Raw genomic sequence first — 22,091 nt, 5'->3', positions numbered from 1 at the left:
GTATATGTCAGATATTTACCTGTCATTTCAAAGAAAATAACTAGCAGTATTTGTTGCCAAGTATAAAATTCAAGCTCTCACGGGAAAATTAGAATTTTGGAAAATTGGTATCCACCACTGTGATCTTAACTACTTTCCAATACTTACAACTTTTCTGATGAGATTGGTGGTGATGTTACCGAGTGTGATTTTTCTTTTAAATTATACAATGAAATGTTTTAACATTTTAAAGATCTGCATAACTCAGTGAATCATGTTTTCAAAATGACCGATGAATGGTGTTACAAAACCATGCATGAATAAAAGATTAATTCAAAGTGTAAGACAGGCCAAATGATTTTAATTAACACTGATATGGTTCAGAGTGAATAATGAGACTATCTTTAAGAAACTAACACTTATCAAATTTAATTAAGTATCAAAACAGAAAGTCTACTATATCAACATTGAAGGAACTAATTTCCAAGTCCACTACTCTTTTTTGTTTTAGCAATATCAAGACTTAGTAAGACCTGGCTGGCATGGTTCAGTGGTTAGAGCATCGGCCTATAGACCAAAAGGTCTCAGGTTCAATTCCCGGTCAAGGGCACCTACCTGGGTTTCGGGTGTGCTCCCTGGCCCAGTCGGGGAGCATGTGTGCAGGAGGCAACCAGTCGATGTGTCTCTCTCATATTGATGTTTCTCTCTCTCCTTCCCTGCCTCTCCTGCTACCCCTCACTCCCTCCCTCCCTTCTCTCCTATTCTCTCTGAAAAGCAACAGAAAAAATATCCAACAAAGACTCAATGAGCTAAGATGTATTAGTCAGATGCCAAAAGAAGCTATGTGAGTGAAGAGAGACACAGTCAATAGCAACCAGTCATTAGGATATATGACAAACTCCTGAGACATTTAATATGGCTTTCAGTTTATATATGCAAACACAAATTTAAAAGTTTTATACCAACAAATATTACATTATTGTTTTGGTATTCATTTCTTTATGTGGCAGTACCATTTAAAAAGCTTATCTACTACATCACAGTAATAACCATCAACTAGTATAACAATCAGAATAAAATAGAATTCTAAACCCAAGACCCAAAGAAGATAGTCTGCAAGTATAAACAGACATCTAATATTAGAGATGTGTCAATATAAAAATTTTTAATAAAAAATAATATTAGTTAGAGATCTGAAATCCATTATCAAGTTCCAGGTCCAAGATCAGTAAAATCAGGATGAAGAAAAATCTTCCTATTATATCTATTCAAGTCCCCAAAAAATGTTCCTTTCTTAAAACCTTTCAAGCAATTATGTTTGCTTTTTAAAAAATATGTTTTTATTGCTCTCAGGTCCTCACATCCAAGATGACCAAGATAAGAAGGAACAATGGTGGTGCCAAAAAAAGGCCATGGCCATATGTAGCTTTTTCGTTGCACCAACTGCACCCAATGCGTGAAAAGGCCATCTATCTATAATAATAAAACGTAATATGATAATTAGCCCGGACGTCCTTCCGGAGAAAGCCGGGGCTGTGAGGGAAGCCCGGGTCCCGGGTGCCAGAGGGAAACCGGTGCCAACAGCCGGGGGAAGGAAGGCCTCCTCTTGCAGGAATTTCATGCATCAGGCCTCTAGTTTCTTAATAAGAAGTTTGTTATTCAAAACATAGAGGCTGTAGTTGTTTGGGACATTTCCAAAGTGAGTGTCTTCAGTGTCTATGCTTCCCAAGCTGTATGTGAAGCTGCATTACTATGTGAGCTCTGCCATTCACAGCAAGGTGGTCAGGAATCCTTCTCATGAAGCCTGGAAGGACCAAACACCCCCACCCTGATTTAGACCTGTGGGTGCTGCCCCATGACCTCTACCAAAGCCCATGTAAGGAGCTAAGTTCTTAAGAACTGAAAAAAAGTAATCTGGAAAAAAAATAAATAGTAATCGTACTTAAAAAAAAAAGTTTTTACTGATTTTAGAGAGGAGGGAGAGAAACATCCATCAGCTGCCTCCTGAACGCCCCTATTGGAGACGCAAACAGCAACCCGGGCATGTACCCTGACTGGGAATCAAATCAGTGACCTTTTGATGCACAGGATGACACTCAACCAACTGAGCCACACTGGCCAGGGTAATTTTAATTCGTAACACCTTTCAAAGAACATTGTTGGGCTGGAGGTTAATTAGGAAGTTATATCACAAAAACATCATATATTATTGATGAATGAAAAGCATACAGTTGAGCACTGGCCGGTATGATTAAGTTGGCTGGAGCATCATCCCATACAATTTCCAGTCTGGGCACATACCCTAGGTTGCGGGTTTGATCCCCGGTCAGGGTTTCTACAGGAGGCAACCAATAGATGTTTCTCTCTCCCTCTCCCTTCCTCTTTCTCTGAAATCAATAAGCCTATATAACAAAAGAGAAACATGCAAATTGCTGTCTCTCTGCTACACTCAAGCCATAACCATAAGACACACCCACAAGCCAATCAGGAACGAGTATGCAAATTAACCCAACTAAGATGGCGGTGGCCACAGAGCTGGAGCGAGCAGGAGACTTGGGTTGGCCCCCACAATGGAGGAAAGCAAGCTTCCCACCTGCCCTGGCTGGCCTTGGGCTCTGCTCAAGGCTATAAAGCAGGGGTCCTCAAACTTTTTAAACAGGGGGCCAGTTCACTGTCCCTCAGACCGTTGGAGGGCCGGACTATAGTTTTAAAAAAAAACTATAAACAAATTCATATGCACACTGCACATATCTTATTTTGAAGTAAAAAAACAAAATGTGAACAAATACAATATTTGTATTTGCATGTGGCCTGCGGGCCGTAGTTTGAGGACCCCTGCTATAAAGTTTCAATTATAGAAAAAAAATAAATCCCAGAAAAAAAGAAAAAAAAAGGAAAAAAGGAGAAGCTGGTAGCTTGGATCGCCGGGGGGCATGGCCAGCCTGAAAACGGCCATCAGCTCCTCACCCAGGCTGGCCAAGCACCCCAGCGGGACCCCCACCCTGATCCAGGACACCCTTCAAGGCAAACCAGCCGGCCCCCACCTGTGCACCAGGCCTCTATCCGATCTAATAAAAGAGAAACATGGTAACTGGTGTACGACCGCTACCCTTCCCATTGGCTAATCAGGGAGATATGCAAATTAACTGCCAGCCAAGATGGCGCCGGCAGCCAGGCAGCTTGAAACTAACATGAGGCTTGCTTGCTTCAGTGACGGAGGACTGCAACGTTCCCCGCCTGCCTTGCCGGCCTCTGAGCTGGCAGTTTGAAACATAGTTACAAAAACAGAAGCTAAACAAAACCCCAGAAACCAGCTTTCAGCTAGCTGGGATCTCAGACCTGGAGTTGATACAGAGTTTCGATTGTAGAACCTAAACAAACCAGATACCTGCTTTCAGGAGTGGAGGCCTAAGAGCTGGGGCCTCAGAGCTAAAGCTGGCTCAGAATAAAAAAAAAAAAAAGAAAAAAAGGAGCAGTTGGGAACTTCAGTCCCAGCCTGAAAACAGCCCTCAGCCCCTCACCCAGACTGGCCAGGCACCCCAGTGGGGACCCCCACCCTGAAGGGTGTGTGACCAGCTGCAAACAGCCATCAGCCCCTCATCCAGGCTGGCCGGGCACCCCAGTGGGGACCCCCACCCTGATCCGGGACACCCTTCAGGGCAAACCAGCCAGCCCCGACCCATGCACCAGGCCTCTATTCTATATAGTAAAAGGGTAATATGCCTCCCAGCACTGGGATCAGCGGAGCCGTGAGGTCTCCCGGCACCGGGATCAGCATGACAGGGGGCAGCGCCCAAACCCCCTGATCGCCCTGTGGCTGTGTGTGTGACAGGGGGCAGGGCCACAACCTCCCTATCGGCCCTGCTCTGTTCCTGACAGGGGAAGGCGCCCCAATCCCCTGATCGGCCCTGCTCTGTGCCTGATAGGGGGGAGCTCCCCAACCCCCTGATCGCCCTGCGGCTCTGTGTGTGACAGGGTGCGGCGCCCCAACCCCCCCACCCCACGGGCCCTGCTCTGTGTGTGACAGGGTAGAGCCATAACCTCCCCATCAGCCCTGCCCTGAGTGTGAGAGTGGCGGCGCCCCAACCCCCTGATCGGCCCTGCTCTGTGTGTGACAGGGGGCAGCGCCCCAACCCCTTGATTGGCCCTGCTCTGTGCGTGACAGGGGGTGGCGCCGCAACCTCCCCATCGACCCTGCCTTGAATGTGTCAGGAGGCGGTGCCCCAACCCCCCAATCGGCCCTACCCTGAGCGTGACTGAGGGTGGCATCGCAACCTCCTGATCCGCCCTGCTCTGTGCATGACAGGGGACGGCGCCCCAACTCCCCAATCGGCCCTGCTCTGAGCCCGACCAGGGGCTGCACCTAGGGATTGGGCCTGCCTTCTGCCACCCGGGAGCAGGCCTAAGCCAGTAGGTCGTTATCTCCTGAGGGGTCCCAGACTGCAAGAGGGCACAGGCCAAGCTGAGGGACCCCCCCCTCCCCCCGAGTGCACAAATTTTTGTGCACCGGGCCTCTAGTCCTATATAATAAAAGGGTAATGTGCAAATTGACCCTAATTGCAGAACGACTGAGAATGACTGGTCACTATGACACACACTGACCACCAGGGGGCAGAGGCTCAATGCAGGAGCTTCCCCCTGGTGGTCAGTACACTTCCACAGAGGGAGCTCTGCTCAGCCACAAGCCAGGCTGACGGCTGCCAGCACAGCGGTGGTGGTGGGAGCCTCTGCCGCCTCCTCAGCGGCACTAAGGATGTCCAACTGCAGCTTAGGCCTGCTCCCCGCTGGTAAGTGGACATCCCTGGAGGGCTCCCGGGCTGCCAGAGGGATGTCTGACTGCCAGCTTAGGCACAATCCCCCCGGTGAGCGGGCCTAAGCCAGCAGGTGGACATCCCCCAAGGGGTCCCAGACTGCGAGAGGGCACAGGCAGGGCTGAGGGACCTGTCCTCCCCCCGCCGAGTGCACAAATTTTTGTGCACCCGGCCTCTAGTAATATCGTTGGGTGAGGATTAAAAATATATATACAGTTGACTCTTTAACAGTATGAAGGCTGAGGTACTGGCCCATACACAGTTAAAAATCCATGTATAACTTTTGACCCCCAAAACCCAGTTGTCCCTCAGCATCCACAGGGGAATGGTTCTAGGACGTCCTGCTAATAGCCACATTGGGACTTGAGTATCTTATGTAAAATGGCGTAAAATAATGTATGAGCCAGCCTTCTGCATCCGTGGATTCGCAGCCCTTGATAGAAAATCTGGTTTTTGATCTGAATTTGGGTTAAGTCTGAGGATGTGAAATACAGATATGAAGAGACAACTCTATACAGTGTACTGAAAGAGTTCTGCATATAATTGTTGTTTAAGGGTCAACTGCAGTTAATGTTTAAGACTGAAGAACAGATATATACAGAATGAACAGAATGAAGTGCTCCCACTTCAAATTTTACCAATAATTTTTGGTGGTATTACAATACTAATAATGCATATTAGACATACTATGTATTATATATCAGAAATCTAAATGTGAATTGGAGCTATAAGCACACATTCTCCAATGAAGCACACATGTTCTCCAATGAATAATGCCTTTGCTCCCACTTCAAATAAAAAGATTAGAAACTCCTAACACACATTCCCAAGGCTAAAAGTTTGTATCCTAGGATCCAACCACCAGTTTTTTCCCATGAGACAATCAGAGATATGATCAGAATCAGTGCTTCTCATCCTTTTTCATAATAGCATGAGGAGCAGGGGGCCAACATCTCAACACAAGGAAACATATCTGTGGCACAACATACTTTGGTAGTATCACTTGGGAAACTCTTGTCTACTAGATGTACCGGTTAATAATGCGGATTTTTTTCAATAGATGGAGTTACACATATGTTGATATATATATGCAATTTGATATGTATGCTATTTTGTTGTATTGACAACAAGCTTCAAAACCTCATATGTCAAATTTGCTGAAGGTATTAACATCATAGATATTTTTACGCTTAAAAATGTTGAATTTTGTGTAAAAACTGGGTGGTCTACATGCTGAGAAAAGAATTATCCATTAACAAAAGACGAGACAACCAAGAGTTAAATTTATTTAAAAAACAACAAAAAACTTTGCTTGTTCATAAATTCTCACAGGAAAACAGGACACAGGTTTTTATTTATAATTATTTATTATAACTGAAACTATAATTACCAAAAAAAACCCACAATACACTGGACAGCCCAACTATTTAAAAAACTTTTCTCTCTATAGGTAATCTTTATTAAGACCTCAGATATTCTTTTTGCACAACAGTACTATTTGACTTAATGAAATAAACAGGCTAACTTCTGATAGAATAATAAAGAATGAGTATGAAGTATACTATTGTTCCAAAAGAGGAAATTATCTTCCAAATCAAAACATGTGATTCTGGCTTTCATTATTATTCTCTGAGGACTCTGATTCACTTTAATCTCAATTTTACCATATTTCCAAAGGTATACAATATAGATAGAAATTAAAATATTCCAGTCCTTAACTTTTCTACCTTCTAAATAATAAATCTTAAAGAAAAATAAAATAACCCTAAAAATATTAATTTTGAGGAGGCATTATAAGTATTTTCTCAAGCTAAAACACTTGGTAAAATAAATACATGCCTTAAGTAGTACTTTTCAAACAATACTCTGCAATTTATTACGTAAGGTCATGAAATTAGTTTTATGTGTTTGAGCAACATTTCACTAAGACAATGAAATACAAAAGAACAGAATAGAGAATATAATAAACTGCCGTAAGAAATTCATCAGTATTTGATTGTAAAATGTTATAGCTTTAGAACTTGATAAATCTTCAATAAAACAACCAAGGCAATCAAATCATTGTATCTCATAAAATCTTCTAATAAACTTTCAAATGAGAAAATAATTGGAAATGGTTCCACTTCAAATAATTGTCAGTTATAGAGTTACAAAGTAAAGGTCAGAAAACGTTTCTTACAAAGTTTGAAACACTTGGGGCTTTGTGGGCTATGTGGTCTCTTGCAACTACCGAACTTTTACCTTGATTGTGCAAAAGCAGACATAGACATTATGTGAACAACCTGTGTGGCAATGTTCCCATAAAAGTTTAATTAAAAAAAAAAACAGGGCTCACAGGATTCAGCCAGGCGTAGTTTGCTGACCGATGGTATTATGAATTTATTTATACTTCAGAATGCTAAAAACCTTACCTATTTTGATGAATCGACAAGGAAACATCTGTTCATCAATTTTATGCTTCAAGGTGAATGTTTCTTTGTTATAATCATTCTTTAAGCCACTGTGGGAAAAAAAATAAGATTGTCAAATATGACTTCATACTTTAGTAACTGCACTAAAACTCAGATTAGTACCACCCCCAGATTTTAAGGTTAAAATAATGCTAAAATATATGACCAAAGAAGTAGTTGAACATGAGAATATAGGTCAAAACTTGTACATTCATATCACCTGCATTATTACTGTATTCTCTTAATTATGAGGGCTAGTGAAAAATGTTCAATATTAATTTAAAAAATGGAAATCTGTGATGACCTACATCCTTAATGTATAACTGAATATAACAAAATATTCAAGAAGTAAAAAAAAAAAATTCACCCTCATATCTTATCATTATTTATTTATTTTCTCTTTTTTTACTTATTGTCAACAGTTTTACATATGTCTCCTTTTTCCCCAATTGACCCTCCCCTCCAGCCATTCCCACCCCGGGCAAGCCCCCACTGCCCTAGTGTCTGTGTCCATAGGTTATACCAGGGGTGGGCAAACTTTTTGACTCGAGGGACACAATGGGTTCTTAAACTGGACTCAGAAGAAGGAGCTGCGGCCGTGTTCCCCGACGTTGCCATGTTAACACTGCTGCTGGTGAAGGAGCAGAGGGGATAGCAAGAGAACCCTCCGCTCTTTCGGCTCCACGGGCCGGATAGAACAGCCGAACGGGCCGAGTTTGCCCACGGCTGTGTTATACTAATATGGATGCACACAAGTCCGTTGGTTGCTATCTAACCTCATATCTTATCATTTAAACAGGGCCAAAATTTGTCAAAGAATTCAGTTATTTAATTAATGTAATGTAATTAGTATTAATGTAATCAGTACTAATGTAATATTTACTTATATAATCTATTGTGCTAATGGGACATACCATGTCACAAATATATTATAAAACTTCATGGTTTTATTTGTCCCTTCCATTGTCTATTTGATTTTTCATTATCTATGAGGTAAATTAACCCTTTCATTCCTCGAGGTCTATGTTGTTAAAACTCAAATTTACTGAGCTCTTTCCAAGTGGTAGGCACTGTGCCAGGTTCAGTCAGATACTTTTTCTCTTTTTAGTCTCCAATTTTGAGTAAATTCCCAGAATATTACTTCTGGATAGGGCAACCAATATTAATGTTTTGTATAAAACCTATATATTTTTATTTTTTATTACTGACAGTATTACAGATGTCTCCCATTTTCTCCCCTTTTGCCCCCCTCCACCCAACCTCACCCCATCCTACCCCAGGTCTTCCCCATGCTATTGTCTATGTCTATGCGCTATGCATATATGCATGTATGTTCTTTGGTTAATCTCTTCCTGTCCCCTCTCACTCCCCATTCCAGCACTAAGATCTGTTATTCTGTTCCATGCATCCATACAAAGAATCTACATTTTTTATAGCAAAGATTATAGCAAAGATTTGATTAAAGTTGAAAGTATTTCTAAAGTCATTACAGTCCAAAAATAAGACTAAAAAGTAAGTAGAAAGCCCTAGCCGGTTTGGCTCAGTGGACAGAGCGTCAGCCTGCAGACTCAAGGGTCCCAGGTTCGATTCCAGTCAAAGGCATGTACCTTGGTTGCGGGCACATCCCCAGTAGGGGGTGTGCAGGAGGCAGCTGATCAATGTTTGACCATGGATTGCTCTCATGGATGTTTCTAACTCTCTATCCCTCTCCTTTCCTCTCTGTAAAAAATCAATAAAATATATTTAAAAAATAGATAAAAATAAGTAGAAAAAGACAAAATTTTATGCTTTCTTGTTTGGTAACAATATTAACTGATACCGTTATAATTAACCCAGTTATAAATTAATTAACAGAAAAGGAGCAAAGGGAAGTCTAAATAACACAGGAATGCCATTTGTACAGCTTTGCCAGGAAACTGCAGTTGAACACTCTCCAGGTCTGTTCCCCACAGATCACTGGGGGAAGGGACTGGACAACAGGGTCATGCCCAGTAAGATCTGGGTGACGTCGGAAGGTGCTTACCTGTCAGCCATATCTGGGAACAGACCATGGGCTAGAATAGGCATAGCCACTGCAAGCACCGAAAGATTTAATATTTAAAATCCTGAACAAAGGGAGTTCCCTCTTGCACTTCTAACTCCCTTGTTGCAGGGAGCAAGCTCCCCTGCATTAGCCCACATGGCCCACAGCCATGTGGACCCCACACACAATGGACTGATGGAATAAAATTAGCCTGGTGCTGTGCCCGACTCAACTTCACCATGGAACAGAAACTATGGACACTGGCTTTGCTTCTAGCTCTGCTGAAGCTCCACCTGCAACTTTTCCAGGACTGGTTTAAGGGAAATGGGACTTTGGAAACTGAGGGATGTAATTTCATGTAAATAAGCCTTTCTACCAAATCTCATTCTCCCATAGGAGTCTTAAAAAACTCCTTTTCTCAAGATATCATAAGAATCCCACTCCCACTAACATTGGTGGAATCCACCCATGCAATTCTCCAATAACATTAACTAGAATCTGGTGGGTTTTTATTTATTTTTTATTTTTTTAAAAAAAGCTAACTCAAGCCATAACACTAAAATAAGTCACTAGAAATAGAATAGTGGAAATATTCTTTCCTCCCTTGAAAGAAAAATCAAACCATGCAGATTTAGATATAAAAGACTAAACTAAGACTACATCGTGTTTAGAAGACAACGATTTCCACCCCATAATCATAACTCACCTGGACAATAGCTCTGTCATATTTTCTTCATTCATTCCACCAAAGACTTTAAATTTCTTCAAATTACAGACATGCGTTTTCTCGTATTTTCCAAATGTGATATTCTGGACTATAGCAGGCCTTTCAAGCTTCAGAACCAAGTACTAAAAAAAGGAATGACCAAATTATATCCTCCTCTTTTTAAAAGGAAGAGACAACTTTAAAAGTTAAAATTTGGGACAGATAAGAGAAGTACGTATAAGGTCTATTCTGTCCATCCTGCATGGGTAGATTTTTATTTTAATGCTAAAGAATTGTATGCAATAGCCTTATATAGGCTACCATAACATACCACTTTTCCTCCAGAAAATACATCTGCAGATGAACAAGGAAAAAAGGACTAGTAGCCAACTTATAATCAAGAAGTACCATTCAAGAAAAGATATAACAGACTATGAATAACCAAATAAAACAATATTAGAATGCAAAAATAACAATTACATTCTGATCGACTATAATAGCAAATTCAGTGTTCAAAATCAGTGATAAAATTTTAAACCTAGAAACAAACAGAAGATTTACTAATCACTGCTGCAAATTTTATAAATTAAAACACCCAAACCTACTATAAATATGTCTAATTGTAGCTCATTTTCCTATTATACACAGGATAAAATGGGATTATTTTATCAATTAGGAAACACATTTTACATTATGCAGAATACTTTCAAATATCTATATATAAAAGGCTAAGCGACCATCCAACTGGTAGCTATGATGCTCAATGACCACAAGGGGGCAGATGCTCAACACAAAAGCTGCAGAGCTATAGTGACTTGGCAGCTGCGGTCCTCGGGTGACACACCCAGAACCAGAGAGGAGGGAGCCCGATTCCGGGGTGCGTCACTTGAGAACCACCCTCTCTCAATCAGGGACCCCTCAGGGGATGTCAGAGAGCCGTTTTTTAGCCTAAGCCCTGCAGGCCAGGCCGAGGGGCCTCTAGTAAAAATTAAAAAGGAAACTACCACTGACTGAATACATGGGGGAAAAGCTATACAGAAAAACAACTCATCATGCTGTAGTGGCTTCATGGTTCATATCAACGGGTAATATAGGTGATAAAGGTGATCAGAATGAAGTTGGTGGTCCTACTTCATTCCATATAGAAAAATTAACTCAAAATGAATCAAATTAATCCAAATGGATCCTCTAAGATCAAAGATCTAAATGTAAGAGCTAAAACCATAAAGTTCTGAGATGAAAATATGAGTAAATCTCCATGACTTGAAATTTGACAATGAATTCTTAGATATTGACACCAAAAGTGCAAGCAACAAAATATAAAGAGATTCATCAAAATTAAAGTTTTGTGTATCAGAGGACATTATTAAGAAATTGGAAAGACAACCTACGGAATAGAAATATTTGCAAATAATATATCTTAGAAGGGTTTAATATCTAGAATATATATAGAATTCTTATAGCCCAACAACAAAAAGATAGAAAACTGAATTTAAAAATGGGCAAAGGACCTCAATAACACTTTGACCAAAGAAAATAAACAAATGGCCAATGGACAAGTTAAAAAATATTCATTAGTCCTCAGGAAAATGTAAATCAAAACCACAATGCAATAAAACTTCACACCCACTAGGATGGCTATAATAATAATCCTATATAATAAAAGCCTAATATGCTAAGTGTCTGGTTGGCCGTACAACCAATCAAAGCATAATATGCTAATGATATGCTAAGGCCATTCAACCGCTCGCTATGAAGTGCACTGACCACCAGGGGGCAGACAGTCAACTGGTTGACCAATCGCTCTGACGTGCACTGATCACTGATGCTCTGACCGGTAAGTTAGCTTGCTGCTGGGGTCTGGCCGATCAGGACTGAGCGAGAGGGACCAGACACGCCATGGAGCCCTCCCGCAGTCCCTCCCCAGCTGGCCACCTTCCAGCATCCCTCCCCAGCCCCAATCATGCACCGGTGGGGTCTCTCGGCCTGGCCTGCACCCTCTCGCAATCCAGGCTGAGGGACCCCTCCACCCTGAGTGCACAAATTTCGTGTACCTGGCCTCTATTATAAAAATGAAATAATAAATATCAGTGTAGTTGAAAAAAACTATAACTCATACACTGCTGGTGGGAATGTAAAACAGTGCAGACAATGTAGAATATAGTTTGGCAGCTACTCAAAAAGTTAAATATATAATTAATTACTAAATGGCCCAGGAGTTCTACTTTTACATATACATAAAGTGAAAAAGATATCCAAACACACACTTATACATAAATGCTAAAAGCAGCACTATTCACAATGGCCAAAAAATGCAAACCCAAATGTCCAACAACTGATAAGTGGATGAACAAAAGGGAATATTTCTATTATTCAGCCATAAAAAGGAACAGAGTACTGATATGTGCTACAATGTGGCTGCACCTCAAAAACATGCTAAGTGAAACAAGTCAAACACAAAGGTCATATATTGTATGGTACCATTTCCATAAAATATTCAGGACAGTTACAACCATTCAGGTAGAAAGCAGATTAGTGGTTGCCAGGAGCTGGGTTAAGGGGAAAAGGAGAGTGCTTAATTGATACTAGATTTCTTTATGGGATGATGAAAATATTTTGGAACTAGATAGAAGTGATAGTTGTACAACACTGTGAATATACTAACTACTACTGAATTGTACCCTTTAAAATGATTAATTTTAGGCTGTGTGAATTTCATCTCTAAAAAAAAAAGAATGAAGCTGGTGATGACATGAAAGATAAGATCAGAGCTAATACTTTGTGAGCAGTAAGTCTCTTGTCTGTCACACTGTTCAGATTTTAACATGCATTATCTCATTTTAGTAAGAGGAGGAACAGGAGTAGTATTTTAATAACAACAATTATCCTCTTCATCCTCATTTCACAGATGAAGAAACTGCGGCTTGGAAAGGCTAAATAACTTGACTATAAAAAAATGACAGAGCTGAGATTACACATCAGCCAATCGGACTCTGGTTGACACTGCTGGTTGGCTAAGCCAATCTCCATTCTCAAGCCAGTTCTCCCTAGCCACCTTCCAGCGAAGAATAAATGTATGACAAATTCTTGTTCATTTATTTTGACTTTTAGATTCAATTCTTGATGGATATATATTTATTGCCTTTTTATTGTTCATGTTTTTTATTTTTCCTTCTTTTTAAAGAAGACACTTCAACATATCATGTAATATTGGTTTGGTGGTGATGAACTCTTTAGCTTTTTCCTTGTATGGTAAGTTCTTTATCTGACCTTCAATTCTAAATGATAGCTTTGCTGGGTAGAGTAATCTTGATTGTAGGTCTTTCTTATCACTTCAAATATTTCTTGCCACTCCCTTCTGGCATGCAAAGTTTCTGTTGAGAATTCAGCTGACAACTGTATGGGTGTTCCCTTGAAAGTAATTAACTACTTTTCTCTTGCTGTTTTTAAGATTCTTTGTCTTTAACCTTTGCCATTTTAATTATGATGTGTCTTGTTAAGTGCCTCTTCCTCTTGTTTGGGACTCCCTGCACTTGTTAAGTCTATTTCTTTCACCAGGTAGGGGAAGTTTTCTGTCATCATTTTTTCAAATAGGTTTTCAATATCTTGCTCCCTCACCTCTCCTTCTGGAACTCCCATGATGGGAATGTGGGTACATCTGAAGTTGTCCCAGAGGCTCCTTATACTCTCTTCATACTTTTGGATTCTTTTTTCTTTTTGCTCTTCTGATTAGGTGTTTTTGCTTCCTCATCTTCCAAATTGCTTGATTTGATTCTTGGTGTCCTCTACTCTACAACTGGTTCTCAGTAAATTATTCTTCATATGAGGTAGTACTAGTATATCCTTCATTTCTGACTGGCCCTATTTTATATTATTGATGTTCTCACAAAGTTCCTTGAAGTCCTCACTAAGGTTCTTGAAGTTCTCACTAAGATCCGTGAAAGTCTCGTGAAGATCCTTGAGTAACCTTATAATCATGGTTTCGAACTCTGTATCCATTAGTTGGCTTGCTTCCATTTCTTTTTGCTCTTCTGATTGGGTGTTTTTTGCTTCCTCATATTTCAAATTATTGATTTGACTCTCAGAATCCTCTACTCTACTGTTGAATCCCTGTAAATTATTCTTTACTTCAGTTAGTGTATGCTTAATTTCCGACTGGTCCTTTCATTGAAATTCTCACCAAGATTCTTGAAAGTCTCACAAAGACCCTTGAAGCTCTCATTAAGGTCCTTGAGCAACCTTATAACCATTGTTTTGAACTCTGTATCTAGTAGTTTTCTCCCTTCCATTTCATTTAGTTCTTTTTCTGGAGACTTCTTCTGTTCTTTATGTACTAGGTAGAGCTGCTATGGCTCCTGCAATTGATAGAATGGCTTTGTGCAGTAGGTGTCCTGTAGGGCCCAGTGGCTCAGCCTCCCCAGTCACCTGAGCTGGGCACTCTAGGTGCACCCCTTTGTGGGCTGTGTACACAGTCTTGTTGTAGTTGAGCTTTGATTACTGTTGGCGTCACTGGGAGGAATGGACCATCTGTGTCTACGTTGGAAGAGCTGCTGTGCAGAAGACACCCCTATGGAGCAGGCTTGCTTCAGTGGGGCTTTGGTGCTCACTGAGACTGTCCCTTGAGTGTGTTGCTCGTGGATATGTAAAGGTGTAATATGGTATGGTCTGAAGCTGCCCACTGAAATACCTGGCTCTGGGGCCTCCAGGGAGGTGCAAGGTCAGCCATTGCCTAGGGCAGTGGTCAGCAAACTCATTAATCAACAAAGCCAAATATCAACAGTACAACGATTGAAATTTCTTTTGAGAGCCAAATTTTTTAAACTTAAATTATATAGATAGGTACATTGTTATTAACTTAATTAGGGTACTCCTAAGGCTTAGGAAGAGCCACACTCAAGGGGCCAAAGAGCCGCATGTGGCTTGTGAGCAGCAGTTTGCCGACCACGGGCCTAGGGCCATTCAGCATGAGCTACATAGCGAGCCATCTACAGATGGCTGCTACTTGAATTGGATTTGGAAGTACCCAGGCAAGGCCAAGTTGTCTTGGGTATCTTATTGATAGGCCTGAGGCACACTGACACCAGCTGCTGCTTATTTGAAAGATATTAGGAAAGCCTAAAGCCTGAGCCAATACAGGCCACTCATATGGAAAAAAGCCACTGCAAACAGCTTGGGTGGGTCTGCAAACTGGATGGGAGGGGATCTCAGGGAATCACCAGAGTGGAGAGAACAGAGTGGGCAAAGGTGATAGAAATTCAGATATGGCTACCAGTCAGCTCTGTGATGGGAGAGGTCTTAGAATAGGAACAATGACCCCTGAAAGCCACCCGTGAATTCTTGCTTTGATACCAGACAATCCAGTTGCTTCCTTCATGTCCCTGGGTCTGCCCTCCCCCCAGCCATTGCCCCAGCGCTGGAGCTCTGAGGAAGCAAGTCCATGTAAATTCATGCACTGGCCCTTTAAGAGAAACTGCCTGAGTCTCCAGTAGCCTCAGTGTTACTTAGCCACAATCCCTGCTGGTTTTTAAAGCCCAAAATTATGGGGACTTCTCTTCCCAGTTCTGGAACCCTGGGCTGGGGGTCTGGTGTGGGGCTGGGATCCCTCGCTCCCCATGGCAGGCCTCTGCAGCCACGATATGTCTCCTGATTAAAAAAACATCACACATGGGTATTGGACCATCCTGTTCCAAGCCTCTGCCCCTCCTAGCAGTCTCTGAGTGCTTTCTTTTATATACTTCTCTGGTTGTAGGACTTCCATTCAGCCAGCCTTCAGAAAATTCTGAATGATAGTTGTTCTGTATTTTAATTGTAGTTTTTTAAAATATGTTTTTATTGATTTTAGAGAGAGAGGAAGGGAGAAGGATAGAGAGACAAACATCATTGACCGGTTGCTTTCTCCACACCCACTACTGGGCATCAAGCCTGCAATCTGGGCATGTGCCCTGACTGGGAATTGGACCAGCTGAGCTTAGTTGTAATTTTTTAAAAAAATATATTCTTTTTTTTTTTTTTTTAGAGAGAGGAAGGGAGAGGGATAGAAACATCGATGAGTGAGAAACATCGATCAGCTGCCTCCTACACTGCAACCAAGGTACATGCCCTCAACCAGAATCGAACCAGGGACCTTTCAGTCCACAGCCCGACCCTCTATCCACAGAGCCAAACCAGTCAGGGCAACTTAATTGTAATTTTGATGTGGTTGTGGGAGGCTACCAGTACAGGCATTTACCTACGCTGCCATCTTGGTTCTTCATCATAAATTGATGTTGAATTTTGTCAAATGCTTTTTCTGCATCTACTGAGATGCTCGTATGATTTTTATCCTTGTTTTTGTTGATGTATCATATTAATTGTTTTGTGGATATTTAACCATTAAATGTTCTTATTATAGAAACTGAATTGGAAAATTGAGATGGCTATTCTTTAGTCATTAATCCTTTTTATCCATATAAGATAGCTGTGGTAATATGATCTTTAGTAATTCAAAGTTTCTTAAGAATACTACTGTATTTATTAATGGGAGGGAAAAGGAGAACCTATGTAAGACTTCCAACAATAAAGATTAAAAAGAAAAGAAAAAGAATACAACTGTCAGGTAGGCAAGAGAGCTTTCACATCTCTGTCTTTCTCATTAATGCACATGCCCTCCTCCCATCCTTTTCTCCTCCTTTCATCCTTTATTCATCATTTTAAGTCTTGGTTTAGATAGATGGCAGTTTTCCCTGACAAATGGTTAGTTGGGTACAGTGTTGTAACTACTAAAAAATTGGTGTTTATACAATCTGCTGTACACCATTCATCACTCCACCTATGATACCTCTAAATCCAATAGAAAGTATCTTCATATATATATATACTAGAGGCCCGGTGCACAATCGGGGCTGGGGAGGAATGCAGGAGGTTGGCCAGCCAGGAAGGGACTGTGGGAGGGCTCCAGGGTTTGTCCGCATGTCTCACTCAGTCCTGGACCCCAGAAGCAAGCTAATCTACCGGTCAAACCGTCTGCCCCCTGGTGGTCAGTGCCCATCATAGTGATTAGTCAACAGGTCGACTGTCTACCCCCTGGTGGTCAGTGCACTTCACAGCGAGCAGCTGAGCGGCCTTAGCATATTATTAGCATATTACACTTTGATTGGTTGAAGGGCCGACAGGACGACCGATTACTTAGCATATTAGACTTTTATTATATAGGATAAAATTTTATTGACAACCAACTAAATAGAATTTCTGTTATTAAAAGGTTAATAGCTCTGCAGTTGTGGCTCTGTGGCTGAGTGTCAACCTATGAATGAGGAGGTCACAGTTCAATTACTGGTCAGGGCACAGGCCTGGGTTGTGGGCTCGATCCCTGGTAGGGGGAGTGTAGGAAGCTGCCAATCAATGGTTCTCCTCTCACTGATGTTTCTCTCTCTCTCTCTCTCCCTGCTCTCTGAAATCAATAAAGATACACATTTTTAAAAAGCCATATAGAAAAAAAATATATATATATATACACACACACACACACACACACACACACTCCATGAATCCATTTATATTACATTTTAGAATTGGCAAAACTAATCTATGGCACACGAAATCCAAACAGTGTTTACATCTGGGTGGAGAGTGTGAGAGTTAAAGATTCACTGGTAAGGGACTGAAAGGATTGATTTGAGGTGATGAAAACATTTCATATCTTGACAGGGGTATGAATTGTATTAGTGTGTACATTTTTCAAATACACCTAAGGTCCATGCATTTCATTGCATATAAATTATATTAATTAAAGTGTATTATACAATATATACAATGATCTTTTCACAAACTTAGACAAAATACCATTAAAACAGGTAGAAATTATGTTAAAGTGCATATATATTCTATTTACTTCCTCATTTAGCAAGTAACTCTTATTCCTATAATATTCTTATGGTTCATCAAACACAGAAATAACATCAGTATCAGTGTATTACAAAAGTGAAAGCACCCAACCCCCCACCCCCCAACACAAACACACCCTAAGTGTATGAAATAATCACTATAGCTTCTTTGACCTGTTTAGATTATACAAAAGCAGAATGTTTGATGTTTGTTAAACAACTTTAAATGTTCTCTCTAACCCAGAAAGCAAAGTATATTACCTAATGCCATACTTTTCCTTAAACTACCTTGGAAGGAGCTTATAATTATAAAAGAGTTGTGATCTAATCTTTTTAAAGCAATTATAAAGATATTTTAACCAATTCTAAAGTATGCACCAGTCACCTTGAAAGGCATGTTTTCTGTGGCAGTATCAGTATTTTCTATGGAACATATTTGATAATGGACAATGATACAATTACTATCCTATCTTTAAGAATTTATGGGATTTTCATTCATGCTATATTTACTCCCTACTAGTAAAGATGATCCAGAATCAATAACAATGTTTCCTCATTAGGTCTCAAGATATATGCTTCCTACTACAATGAACATGGCTGTAATTTTTTTCTATTTATAAAAATTACAAATAATTGAAAATGAAAATAAAAGAAGAGATGAAAGTATGACTGAAATTTAAAATTAAAAATCACCTGAATTCCATCATCCTGATATAATCGCTACCACCATTTTGATAATAATTCAAATTCATTCTCTCTGCACACTCACAAAAAACATACTTTACATATGGGATATCATAAATGTTTATTAATTGAAATAACTTTTTAGAATAATTTTTTCTCATTTTCCTCCCTCATCTCCTCCTCTCTTAAATGAGCAATGCCAACAACCAAATGTGCATCCTTTCATATCTTTTTCTTGGCTCTTTACATCAAATGCAAATATACATGCACACATAGCTGTACACGTATTAGTGAGGGAGGGAGACTCATTATTTAGGTAGAATCTTATTGTAGGTGCTTCCCTACATCTTGCTTTTCTTATTTTACAGTGGAAATCCCTTCAAGTAAACTGGCATGCCAGTTCATTTTGTTTAAATGTATCCCTGCATTCCCCTATACATAGGTATTCTCTTGTTTTCCTGAGCCAGAACTACCCAGCTAAGGCACTTTCAGATCCCTGACCCTCAGTAACAGTGTGAAATAATAAATGCTTATTGTTTTCTAATTGCATTGTTTAGGGTAATTTGTTACAGAGCAACAGAAGACTACATCATCCAAAACCAAAAGAAATATTAACAGTTCAACTTATTAAGTAGTTATGACCAAACAACAAGTATTTAAGTCCTGACAATTTAGTTGCCATTTGAAAAAAAAAAAAATAATAGACATATATAAAAAGAAAAATATTTGTATTTCTACCTACCCCACTCATACCCCAACATGAGCTTTAGAGAGAGGTATTTAGTGTTCATTCACTCTGGGGTGCCATTCTCAAAACATGCTATACATCCTAGCACCAATGCATACATGTAAGTCCTTCCTCATTCTGGGCAAAGAAAGGAGTAACTAAGAGGTGCTGAGTTTGATTTCCACCCTTCTCTTGATAACCTGTACCACCATAAAGTTTCTTATCTACTTAAGGTGTATATACTAAACATAATTAACATTTCTTACTGACAGAGTAAAGTACTATCAGAATCAAACAGTACACCCTAATAACAGTAATGCCTTAGATCTGTGAAATCTAATTCGTAGCCAATGGCCACCTGGGGCTATTTAATGTAAACTAATTAAAATTTAATAAAATTAAAAATTGCTTTTGTCAGTTGTACTAGCCTTATTTCAATAGCTCAATAGCCACATGTAACTGGCACCTACCATTTATACAGCATAAATTATAGAATATTTTCATCACTGCAGAAAATTTACTAGATAACACTATCCTAGAGGCCACTAAAACATAGAATATTATTTATCCTTATACTAACAATGCCCTAAACGTTATATTTTTGTTTTTCTATTCGTTACTGAGATTTTTCTGTCTTCTCCCTCATAACACTTGGTGAGCTGTGTACCACATGCACAAAGTGCTTCCAGTTGCTGAAACCTGATGAAATAATTAACCAAACAGAACAAAAGCATATCCAAAGTAGATTCTAGAAAAAGTCCTCAAGATCTAAAATTTCATCATGACGATTTTGATTTTTCAGAATCCTCTTTTCCTAATTCTCAAAGCTGTTCAAGTTAAGCTAAATTAATTGTTAGTTACAGTATCGCCACTCTTCATTATTTATGGATTCCATATTTGTGAATTCACCTACTAACTAAAATTTATTTTTATCACCCAACTCAATACCAACAGCACTTTCATAGTCATTCTGGATACACACAGAAGAGCAAAAAAATTTCAGTCTCTTGATGCATGTTCTCCCAAATGAGGTCAAACAAGGGACACTGTACCTTCTGTTTTAGGTTTCATAATATAAATAAGTGTCCTTTTCATGATTTATGCAATGCCACATTTTTTATATTTTTGTGCTTTCTGTTAGTGATTTTCCTATCTAAATTGGTCCCCAAAAATAGTGCTGACATGCTATGTAGTGTTTCTAAAAACAAGAAGACTGTGATGGGCCTTACAGAGAAAATGTGTTAAATAAACTTCATTCAGGCATGAGTATAATGCTGTTGGCTATGAGTTCAATGCTAATGAATAGATAATATGTATAAAATAAAGTGTCTTTAAACAGAAACACACATAAAGTAAGGTTATGTACTGAGTGGCTGATGAAAATATGACCAGAAGCTCACAGGAACTAACTCTGTGAGTTACTATGAAAAATCCACCAGACTAGCAAAATCTAAAAATCAGCCATAGAAAGACGGGGAGAATACAACACATAGGTACTTTTATACACTGCCAGTGAGAATATAAATTACACAGCCATTTTGTAAAACAGTTTTACATTGCCTAATAAAAGTTGAACACAGTCCCTGGCCAGGTAGCTCAGTTGGTTTGGGCATTGTCCTGATATAGCAAGGTTGCAGATTTGATCCCAGTCAGGGCACAGACAAGAAGCAAACAATGAATGTATAAAAGTGGAACAACAAATCGATGTCTCTCTCTCTCTCTCTGTTAAATCAATTTAAAAAAAAAAAAATGTTGTACAGCCCTGACTGGTTTGGCTCAGTGGATAGAGCATCTGCCCACAGACTGAAAGGTCCCGGGTTCAATTCCAGTCAGGGGCACATGCCCGGGTTGCGTGCTCAATCCCCAGTAGGGGGTGTGCAGGAGGCAGCCGATCAATGATTCTCTCTCATCATTGGTGTTTCTATCTCTCTCTCTCTCTCTTCCTCTCCCTTCCTCTCTGAAATCAATAAAAATATATTTTAAAAGAGTTGTACATACATATACCCTATGATCCAGCAATTCTACTTCAACGAAACTCTTCAAAGCTTAAATCATAGGATATTTATAAACATCCTATCTAATAAAAGAGAAATATGGTAATTAGCCGTACGTCCGCTACCCTTCCCATTGGCTAATCAGGGTGATACGCAAATTAACTGCCAGCCAAGATGGCGGCCGGCAGCCAGGCAGCTGGAAGCGAACATGAGGCTTGCTTGCTTCAGTGACGGAGGACTCCAACGTTCCCTGCCTGCGTTGCCGGCCTCTGAGCTTGCAGTTTGAAACATTGTAACAAATATAGAAGCTAAACAAAACCTCAGAAACCAGCTTTCAGCTGGCTGGGATCTCAGAGCTGGAGCTGATACAGAGTTTCGATTATAGAACCCAAACAAACCAGATACCTGCTTTCAGCAGCGGAGGCCTACGAGCTGGAGCCAGAGCTAAAGCTGGCCCAGAATAAAAAAAGAAAAAAAGGAGCGGTTGGGAGCTTCAGTCACCCACCAGCCTGAAAACAGCCCTCAGGCCCTCACCCAGACTGGCCAGGCACCCCAGTGGGGACCCCCACCCTGAAGGGTGTGTGACCAGCTGCAAACAGCCATCATCCCCTCATCCAGGCTGGCCAGGCACCCCAGTGGGGACCCCCACCCTGATCCAGGACACCCTTTAGGGCAAACCAGCCGGCCCCCACCTGTGCACCAGGCCTCTATCCTATATAGTAAAAGGGTAATATGCCTCCCAGCACCGGGATCAGCAGAGCCACGAGGCATCCCGGCACTGGGATCAGCGTGACAGGGGGCAGCGCCCAAACGCCCTGATCGCCCAGTGGCTCTGTGTATGACAGGGGGCGGGGC

General features: G+C 40.5%; 1 protein-coding gene across 6 annotated transcripts in view; it reads right to left on the bottom strand.

Moving 5' to 3' along the window:
* MKLN1 (muskelin 1) overlaps nt 1-22,091 on the bottom strand; it is a 330,333-nt gene that overhangs the window by 122,531 nt on the left and 185,711 nt on the right. For all 6 annotated transcript variants that reach the window (XR_009454700.1, XM_059711806.1, XM_059711807.1 and 3 more), the window contains 2 exons: nt 9,970-10,112; nt 7,202-7,290 (listed from right to left, as the gene is read on the bottom strand). Coding sequence is in view for 5 of the 6 variants with exons in the window: in XM_059711806.1 (XP_059567789.1) it covers nt 7,202-7,290; nt 9,970-10,112 (232 nt within the window). In the remaining variant the exon portion in view is untranslated. The remainder of the gene's footprint in view (nt 1-7,201; nt 7,291-9,969; nt 10,113-22,091) is intronic.

This window comes from Myotis daubentonii, chromosome 10, assembly GCF_963259705.1.
Source record: "Myotis daubentonii chromosome 10, mMyoDau2.1, whole genome shotgun sequence".
Classification (NCBI taxonomy): Eukaryota; Metazoa; Chordata; class Mammalia; order Chiroptera; family Vespertilionidae; genus Myotis; species Myotis daubentonii.
This window is presented reverse-complemented; position numbering and strand designations above follow the sequence as displayed.